This window comes from Malus domestica, chromosome 15 (assembly GCF_042453785.1).
Source record: "Malus domestica chromosome 15, GDT2T_hap1".
Taxonomy (NCBI): Eukaryota; Viridiplantae; Streptophyta; class Magnoliopsida; order Rosales; family Rosaceae; genus Malus; species Malus domestica.
The window spans coordinates 54,858,251-54,868,568 of NC_091675.1; the positions used below are offsets into that span (position 1 = coordinate 54,858,251).

At 36.4% G+C, this 10,318-nt stretch overlaps 1 protein-coding gene across 7 annotated transcripts; it reads left to right on the top strand.

Annotated features, from left to right (window-relative positions):
* The first annotated feature begins 3,534 nt into the window (after nt 1–3,534).
* On the top strand, nt 3,535–10,318 carry LOC103402459 (protein root UVB sensitive 6-like). 7 transcript variants are annotated; one of them, XM_017323260.3, is made up of 13 exons: nt 3,535–4,419; nt 4,647–4,745; nt 4,895–5,008; nt 5,742–5,813; nt 5,913–6,023; nt 6,098–6,217; nt 8,047–8,148; nt 8,229–8,301; nt 8,426–8,509; nt 8,633–8,697; nt 8,781–8,882; nt 8,984–9,166; nt 9,824–10,318. In XM_017323260.3, exons 1-13 carry the CDS (start codon nt 4,030–4,032, stop codon nt 9,878–9,880), a joined length of 1,572 nt encoding a protein of 523 aa, XP_017178749.2. In that variant the 5' UTR covers nt 3,535–4,029; the 3' UTR covers nt 9,881–10,318. The 7 variants fall into 7 exon arrangements, 4 of the variants coding, with proteins under 4 accessions (XP_017178749.2, XP_070669294.1, XP_070669296.1 ...); XM_070813193.1 differs by having other exon boundaries at nt 3,536–4,419; nt 8,984–9,212; nt 9,757–10,318; XR_011575837.1 differs by having other exon boundaries at nt 3,544–4,419; nt 8,984–9,234; nt 9,757–10,318.

Genomic DNA, 10,318 nt, shown 5'->3' on the forward strand with positions numbered 1-10,318 from the left:
TTTCCGTCATTTTAAAATTACTTAGTAATCTTAAATTTCTTCATCCATATATAGTGTTAGTGATATGTCTATGTATTGAATGTGGAAAGCCATAAATACAAGATGCATACAGTATAACTTCTTTAATTTAATAGCTTTCAGACTGCCACTTAGTACTATAGTCTAGTAATATTCCTCTTCACCTGTAAGTGATAGATCTTAGGTTCAATTCTCACCAAAGGCGAATTTGAACCACATTATTGCTAGACAGGCTACGTCCACCCTTCTCCCTTTAATGTAGATAATATTGTTTGTTAAAAAAAAAAAAGGGAGACTTTGGATGCGGTCCCTAGTTATGAATAATCTTTGACTGAAACTTTGTTGGTTTTCAATTTTTGATCCAAGTCCCTAAAATTAATTGATAATTTATTTCTATGTACGTTACTATATTTTTTAAATTAAAAATTAAAATTTATAGTTGTTTATAGTAATGAGATTTTAAATAAAAAACATAATTTGTGGGATTACAAATATTAAAATATAAATATACTATTGTGTGTGTGTGTGTAAACATGGGTACATTCATAAAAAATAACCAAAAAATTATTGTATCAAAACATGGGTACATTCTTCAAAATGGGTACATTTAGCAAAAATAAAAATGGGTACAAATAAATAAAAAAATATGGGTACAATACAAATAAAACTTTCAAAAATATGGGCACAAAAAGAAATTAATATATGGGTACAAATTAAAATTGAAAGGAAAATTGGTACAAATTAAAAAAGGGTTGCAAATTAAAAATGGGTACAAACTAAAAATAAAAATATATGATAAAAAATTTAGCCATAAATATAAATATACTAATTGTAACATTTTTAATATTAAATGAATATATTTAGAAATAAAAAATATTTTATTATTGAAATAATTAATGATATTATTAATACAAAGGACCTTGATCAAAAATTGAAAAGTAATAAGGTTTTAATCAATAGAGTAGTAAAAATAAGGATGAAAACCTAATTACTCCAAAAAAAAACTTTAGCGAGATACCAATTTATTGATAAATTAATAATAATAATTATTATTTTTTGCTTATATAACAGTAAATATGTATTATATTTTTCTCAAAAAAAAAATGTATATAAACTCATGGCTTTTGATTTTTTTACAGCATAATAACTTCTCTTCTTTATCTATAGATACAAAGGAGATGATGGCTCAACTACTACTACTAGACTACGTACTACACCTGCAAGCCCCACCCCCCCCCCCCCCCCCCCCCCCCGCGCATGCTGTGGCTCTTGATTGAAGATGTAAGACTTCTCGTAAACACTCATCTTCATCCACCCCGCGCTTTCTCTGCAAGTTACCCAAATTTATCATTTACACAGTTGCACATGCACAACTATAAAAAAGGACTAAACCCTAGTTTGGTACTGAGGTAATTCTGAAAAAAATGGGTATCAAAAAAAGTTGGGAGCTTTTTTTGTGTTGGGTAAACATTCAACTTCAGTTTTTTTTCACAGTTTTGGAGGAAAAAAAAAAGCAAAAAACAAGAAGCTGCAAAACCCAGCTTTGAAAAACCAGCTTTTAATCAAGTTCCTCTGAGCAGTTCTGAATCCACCTCATGAAAGAACCGAGCATACAGGTATGAAATCCCAACGTTGTTAATCAAAAGTCCCACATCCAACCCTTCAATCGTCTCCCGAATGTGCCTGACGCCGTCGTTGAGGTTGCCGGTGAAGTTGACCACGACGGTCTTGATCTGGGTTTTGCCGTACTTGGCTAAGACAGCGTCCGAGACGTCCTTGAGTTTGTCCAGATTCTGACCTACCAAGATCAGATTGAGCCCCTTCCGAGCTAATTGGAAGGCGAAGGCCTTACCAATGCCATCGATGGGTCCGGTGACGAGTGCCTAAGATCCGTACTTTTTTAGATTCTTGACGTAGACCCATTGGAGGAAAGAGAAATAGTTTGAGGCGAGAGAAAAAGTCGAGAGTGAAGAGCACAATAACCCATAAAGGCTGAGCCTTGAGGTGCTCAAGTAAGCAGGAACCCATTTCTTGCTTTGGATCTGAATTCTTGAATTTTGAGATTTGGGTTTTTGGAATTAGAGTGGGGAAGAGATGAGGGAGTGGCGTGAGGAAGTGAAGGGCATAGCAGGGAGTGAACGGTGTGATTAAATTTATAGAAGCGTCTGAAATTGGTAGAGAGGAAATGTTGGATGAAGTAGATGAGCGGATAACCATCCCAATTTATAGTTTACCTAATACTATAATACTGTTTTTTTTTTCAAAAGCATTTTTACAAAAAAATTTACCAAACACTCTGCTGCTTTATTTCATAGCTGCTTATTCTCATAGCACAACAGAAGTAGTTTTTTTTCAAAGCACAACAATACCAAACCAGAGTATCTTCAAAAGAGAAGTCAAAATATCCAAATCATCATTAAAAGTAAAAAAAGGCAACAACATTGTTTTCCAACCGAAAAGCCAAATCTGATGTGGCATAACATGGAATGGCAGCTCTCACCCTTGCTGTCAAAATTGACAGCAGCTTCAAATTTTTATTGATTAATTATTAAATGCTTTTTATTAATTTTATTATTGTTTGAAAACATTTATCTTCCTCCCACACCCTCACCAACTTTGAAAATATCAGTCTGCAAATTGCAAAACCCAGCTTCTTGGTTCAGAGAAAACCCAACTCTGCCACAAATTTTTGAAGCTTGGCGTTCTCTCCATCCAATAATTCCTCATTCTCTTCTTGATAGGCCTATGGAGCTTTTTCACAAATGGGTTTTAGGATTTGGTGTGTATTTGAGTACTGAATATTTGACCATTGAATCTTGTAATGCATTTGAATCAAAGGGAAGAGGCTATGCGAAACTATATCGATTCAATTTATTTAGAATCCAATTTAAAAGAAGAGAAGAAAAACAGACAGCTTGAAGTTATATAGGTATGAAACTTATCGAGCTGATTTAAATTACTTTGTAGCTCAGTAGCCTCAGCTTTTTATGTCTTGGGTATCAATTCAGATGCCCATTATGGTGTACATGCTATCTGAGAAATTATGAAAATAAAATAACAAAAAGAAAATAATGTAACCAAATTTGTAATTATAAAACAGAAATTATGAAGAAAAAAAATATAATAAAATAATATTTTAATTTGACATCTCGGATGGAAAGCAAAACTTAAAAAAATATCAAAATGTCACATAGGCCGTCAAATTTAAATTTTATATTTAAAATTTGATATATCTTTTGGAAATCTGCTTTGAAATTTAAACTAAACTCTAGACTCAAATTTCAAATTTAAACTAGTTCAATAATAATAAATAAGATGATGAACACTGTCAATGTAAAACTACTTTAAAGGTGGCGAGCAAATATATGACCGTGTAAATGCAGTGTAGCAAATAAAGTGAGATTTGGGTAGGTCCCGCATAGTTTAGTTTTGTCAGATGAGAACACATGACACAGAGTGGAAGGTCCCACCCAAAAGCCATCTCGGATATCGGATATAACAATGGTGGCGATGCGCGGAATGAACGAACGATATATATGAGAATTCTCCACTCTCCATAGATGCCTCGCTCGCCTAGTTTACAACTTGTACATGGTTTAGGGGTGGGGGAGGATTCCGAAGTTTCTTCAGTTGCTCCATTGCGGTGCATTGCGGTGTAATAAATGGCATTTCAAAATCCACTCGTGGTCGATGTTGATGTTGCTGCTGCTGCTCAGTCCGAGTGGTGGTGTTGTCGTTAGCCACCTGCCTCTTGTTCCTCGCATTCATCTCATCCATCCCTTCTTGTTACTTCCCAATTGCCAATTGGGATTTGAAAGATTTGAATTTTCTCAGTCGTTAATTCCAAGGCGACACCCCAAAACCAAAATTATATAACCCTTCAGGCCTCCACATCTCCATCCATCCATCCATCCATCCATCCGTCCCAGATTCCCAATTCTACTTTGATTTCATCACACTAGCACCAATTACCACCAGATTAGTAACTTGGAGAAACAAGAGGAATGCCAAATGCCTCCGCCGCCGCTGAAACTCAAGCAATCTTCTGCTTCTTCCACCAATCAAACCCTCACCACCACCGCCACTAGCGCCCAGGACGCGCGCCTTCTCGTCCGTGAAACGCTGCGTATCAGTGCAAACCTCGCTTCCTCCACTCCCTCCCAGGCTCTGCCTTTGGACACCCAAGCCCCCAAGCATCAGCTTCCCCAGCTGCTCCACCACGATCAAGATTTCGTGGGATCCAGCCTCAGATTGGTTTGCTGCGAGGAGATTGACGGCCGCCGATGGAACTACGTCGCTGAGCCCGATTCCTCCTCCTCCTCCTCCTCCTCTGCTGCAACCACCTTCAAGAAGGGCTCTTTTCGCGCCCTTAGCTTGCACAGCCCCCAACCCCCTCTCGACGTCAGTACTCTACTTTAACCACGTATTATTCTGTTTTTCTAGCTTTGTTTCAATACAATTTCTCAACTTAAGAATCCAACAAGTGTAACCTCTCTGCTGAGTTGCGTAATAAGCATTGACATTGTGTGCAATTTATGCATCATTCATAGCCGTTGCAAAATTTGATTACTTTCTCTCTAATCGATGAAGATTCTTCTGAGTTTCGTGTGTCGGATTTTTTGGTGCAGGGGTTGATGTCTTTCGTAAGGTCATATGTTGTCCCCGAAGGTTTCCCTGATAGTGTAATCCCTTCCTATGTCCCCTACATGACATGGAGAGCTCTCAAGGTACATATACTATTATACAAACTTATTTTCTATCATCTGTTTATCATCCCTGCCGTAAAAGCTGCTGCAACTTCTTTAAACGCATGGTTCAATCACTTTGGTGGAATTGATTGCCATATTAAAAATAACATTTTTTTTGTTTTTTGTAGCACTTCTTTGGTGGCGCAATGGGAGTTTTTACAACACAAACCCTTTTGAATTCAGTTGGAGTCTCTAGAAACACAGCTGCTCCTGGGGCTGTTGCTATCAACTGGATTCTCAAGGTAATATTTCTTGATCGCATCGCAACTTTTGTATTTTAAATCATTTGACTTTTAAGAAAAAATTGTAACATTCCTCTGGTTTTCATTTCTTTTGGTTGCAAAAGGATGCTTTTGAGAATATGCCTTCTTTCTGCACTCACATTTGTGTGACATGTAAAGTTGACAATGGCTACTAAGTTTTATGTTACACAATTTTGCCACATCAGACCACACCAGGGAGGAGTTCAATTATATCAGTCCTTTTTAGGAGATCTTCATATTCTTGTCCCATTTACAACCTGTTGCCATCAGGTGAAGGACTGTCGGAGTTATGTTAGTTAGTGACTTAGATATTCAATTGAATCCAGCACCACAAATGAGTGCGAAAACCTACTTACTCTTACTCTTGTGACTGCAGTCATGATTAGAATCTGAATCCGCTTGGATAAGTGTTGCATGCTAAACAGTCTGGTAGCCAGTGTTTCTTTTGGGTTGTGCCTCTTTTCATTGTTGAAGTAATGTTGAAATATGTTTTTGTAGAGTCAAGCATACAAATTTGTATTTGTGACTTTATGTTTTTGAGGCATGTTGACTTTGAACTATACTTTTGAGTTTAGTTAATGATACCAAAGGTCCAAAACTTGGAAGTGTATATATCGGAGTTTACATTAGTGCCTTGTACTACAGCTTTTTCTTCTAATGTCCATATGGTATAGCAGAATGAATTTAATCTAATTAATAAATTTCTGTCTAGGATGGTGCTGGGCGTGTTGGAAAAATGCTTTTTGCCCGACAAGGAAAGAAATTTGATTATGATCTAAAACAGGTAAGAAATATTTGCCAACTTCATAGTACTGCACAATATTTTCCAACTACATAACTCACAATACCTCACTCACCTTTTCTTAATGCTGTGGTGTTTTAGTTGCGGTTTGCTGGTGATCTTCTCATGGAGTTGGGTGCAGGAGTAGAGTTGGCAACTGCAGCTGTCCCGCACATGTTTCTTCCTTTGGCTTGTGCAGCTAATGTGGCAAAGGTTTGACATTTTCATATAACTTAATGTATTCCATCTCAGTTTTACAACCTTTCATCCTCTTTTGTTTTTTGTAGAATGTTGCTGCTGTAACATCAACATCAACTCGAACACCAATTTACAAAGCGTTTGCAAAAGGAGAAAACATTGGAGATGTGACAGCTAAAGGAGAATGTGTTGGCAATATTGCGGATCTGGTATGCTTGCCCTACTTCTTTTTGCAGGATAATTATGTGTTACAGGAATCTGGACATTGTACCAGTGAACCATATGAGCACATTGGTCTAGTAGTTGACGCGGTACACATGTAGATATTAACCATCCAAAATTGAAACAGCTTGATACGTGTTGTTCACTTTCCTAGAATTGTTCATACATTTTACACTTGCATTAATATTAGGCTTTTTAGCCAAAATGGTCCCTGAGATTTGCATAACTCCTCACTTTGGTCCCGGAGATTTGAAATCAATAGAAGTGGTCCCTGAGTTTGTCCACCATCAATCATTTTGGTCCTTCCATGAAAAATCTCCACTAAATAGGGCTGAAATGACAAAAACACCCTCAATTTTTGTCAAATCATTTGCCCCATTGTTTGTTACATTGAGGGTATTTTGGTCATTTTTGGTCTTTATTTAATATAATTTTTCATGGAAGGACCAAAATGGTTGATAGTGGACAAACTCAGGAACCACTTCTATTGATTTCAAATCTCAGGGACCAAAGTGATGAGTAATGCAAATCTCAGGGAACATTTTGACTAAAAAGCCTTAATATTATATTGAACACATTCTAGAAACCCTTTGTTTTTACCATTGCAGTTATGCTGTCATGAAATGAAATTGTTTTAGTCCACTTATGTCCAGTACACCTACAATCATTGGTATTTTTGCCCAGTTATGCCCCCATGTTCCATTAACTTGTTGGCTTTTGAGATTGTTTAGCTTTGGTATGTCTTTTTGTGTGCATGATCACCCCTATTGATCTAAGGTCGACCAAGATAAAAATCAATTGTTGAAATGTATTGTAATATTGTGTAAAACTTGGTGCGTGCTCATTTTCTTCGTTTCGTGTAAAGGTTTTTGAGTTTGCTAGTTAGACCTATGCACACAGGATCCAATGTGTACAGGAAAACAGTGAAATAAATTTTGCTAAGTTTATTTGAACACTATTACTATGTGTCACCAGTGCTACGAAAATATATGCCTATTATTTTTTTGCTTAAATGACTAGAGCATATTATCAACTCTTATCACCAGTATCTATCAATAAAATGTTGTTTCTACAGTTATACTATATTTTATTCTTGTCTAGGATATCAAAGAAATAGAACTATATCCTTCTTTGAAGTAAGTTCTAAATAAATCCTTTCGATAATAAATGGGACTAACAAGTCAGAGCCTGAGTCAGACTCTTAGGTCTTATCTTATTTTGACCTAAATTGAGGCAAGATAGATAACTTTTCACAGAAAACATGCTCTGTGGTGCTATGTATCCTAGCCATACTGAAATTAGTAAAAAAATAGGTTTGCAATTTGTCTCCTTGTATGTAAACATTCCTATATATCAGGCACATAGGATTTGTGGGATACAATGTTGTTTGCAATATCTATGTTTCACAGAAACAACGTTATTTGTGGTGTTCCATCTGAGGGATAAGTATGGTTTCATTCTCACCTTCTAGGTGTCTAAGGATCTAACCTGTAGGAGGAATCTAAATGGTAGGGATTGACAGAATTTTTTAACTTGTTGTCTCGTATTATTAACACTGCCTTGATGTATACCTTTAGTTGTCTTGTGGTTTTTAGTTGGTTTTTCCCAAGTGGATGTCCTATCATTGGTTTTTGTGCTTCTTTTTCACTTCTTTAACAGTTCTAGTTTTCTTTGCCTATAAGCTCCCGTTTCATGTAAAAGAATAACAGTTCTACAGATTTTTATTTTTTAATTAGTCTCTATGTTCCAATGTGCACTTTCATGCATGAAATTTAATCATTTTTTATTGATGATTGTGAACCTATGCCTTGTGAAGCTGGGAACTGGCCTGAGCATATTAATCTCGAAAAGAAATCCATCACTGATAACTACATTTGCGCTCCTTTCATGTGGATACGTTGTCAGCTCCTACCAAGAGGTTCGTGTACAGTAGTGAAATTGATTTAGTTTTACATGCTTCCATGTATCATTTGTTTAATAGAAGTAATTTGTTTCCAGGTTAAATCTGTAGTACTGCACACCTTGAACCGAGCGAGATTCAGTGTGGCAGTAGATGCCTTTCTTAAAACAGGTTAGCATCGATGTTCTACCAAAGAATTCCCCTCATGGCATCATGCATAATAGTTTTCCTGAGTGTATTTTCCAGATATATATATTGTAATTGTGCTTTCTTTACCCCCACCCCCCATTTCTAGGGCGAGTGCCGTCGTTGCAGGAAGGGAACTTGAAGGAAAATGTTTTCAATTTTCCCTGGGTGAAAGATGGGCCTGTTGTTCTCGGTATGTTTGCGAAGATCTTGTTCTTTTGTTTATGAATCATGATTATCTGGTTTCTTTGTTCGCCTTGAGATTTTCTTTTTTTTCTTTCTTTAATTCAATTTTATTTTTTCTACTGAGTGCCAGGACCACGATTTAAAGATGCATTCCAAGAGCCAAGTGTATATCTTGCGATAGAGCCCTTCTTTGAGGTAAGCGCTTTTGAAGAGGGGTTAAGTTTGACCTATACTCCTAACATATATTCTTTAATATTTCATTTCTGGATTGATGACAGAAAGAGAGATATGTTGTGACATATAATCCTTCAAAAGGTAAAGTGTACGCATTGTTCAAAGATCAAGCGAAGTCAGATGACATACTAAAGGCGGCATTTCATGTGAGATATACCGCTTATTTCTATGGTCTTTGGTGTCTTGAAGAGGTTTTTCTTTTCCGTTGTGTAGGGGATATAAGATGTTATATCACTCTGTGTTACAGGCTCAAGTACTTCTATATTTCATGCAATCATCATACAACAGTCAGCATATGTATCAGAAGGAGAACAAAGATGGATCTTTAAACTTCGAGCCCACAGCTAAAGATCTGGAGGCGTGCATTGTTGAGTCATGTAAGATGGTCTCAACTTCGTATGGGATTTTCAAGAGTAAAGCTAAAGAGCAGGTAATTGATGTTTAACATTTTTAATTTCATCATTTTGTGACATTCAGTGGCCAGTTAGGTGCCTTATAGTAAGCGCATAGATTCCACATTTGTCAAACAAATATATAAAAGGGAAATGATATCTTGCCAAACAATATAACATGTCAGTTTATAAGTCGCTGATTGATAAGGTTGATTCCTTTTCAAATTACGCTATAAAATTGTTAGCTTAACAATATAGATCGCAAATTGTTTGACACGAGCACTGTCAACTTTAGCATCATGAGATCTATTCAATGATGCAATGGATGTGGTTCAAATGTTTCTGTCTGCATAACTATATATCCCAACTTGGAGTTGTCTCCAAATGGACTGAACGACTTAGGTGTAAATTCATAGTTTCTATTTTAAGTGGTTTCTCGGCTCAATATAGACTTACTGAAACAACTGTGTTCTACCAAGACAAGTAAATACTCTATGGAAGCATTATTGTTTTCGGTGTTGCAATGGATAAGGATATTGGATTTTGTGTTTGCAAACTACCAAAGTTTTCTACTTTGTTACGATAATACACCCCCATTCAGTTTTTATTTAATTTTTCATCCAGATAGCTGTTTGAAAAGATTAGTAGTGCACATTTTTTTGTTTTAAACGTAGTAATAATCTATTTTCCTGTAGGGATGGATGATGTCAGAAGCACATCTCAATCCTGGCCGAGCTCGTCTGATTAAGTGATTAATTTGGACAATATACCAGTACTCCCTTTCCCTGCAAGGTTGGCTTTGATGTTCGAAAAATGGATAGTTTTAATTCCTGTTACAATCATACAAACAGAAGCTTGTAAAGAAGGCAAGAATTACCACAGTATCACTGAGGCTGCGGGAACCATTTGTGTTGTTATGCCGATCAGGTCTGTACCAAGCTTTGCTCGGTGGAACAAACTTAATGAAGATGGCATGGTGCAGCTTTTGAGTCGTAACTAGATGATGTATTAACGGACAGGTGACATCCACCTTTTTTTCTTCCTTCTGTGTAGAGTTTCGCCTGGGTTTTGCTGTCGTAGGTTTTTTCCGTCTCAGCTTCTTCACGTTTGCCTTTGTCAAATATATAGTACCGTAGAAACCAAGAAATCCTTATATATCAATGAATTTTGCGTTTATCCGTTACTTAAAA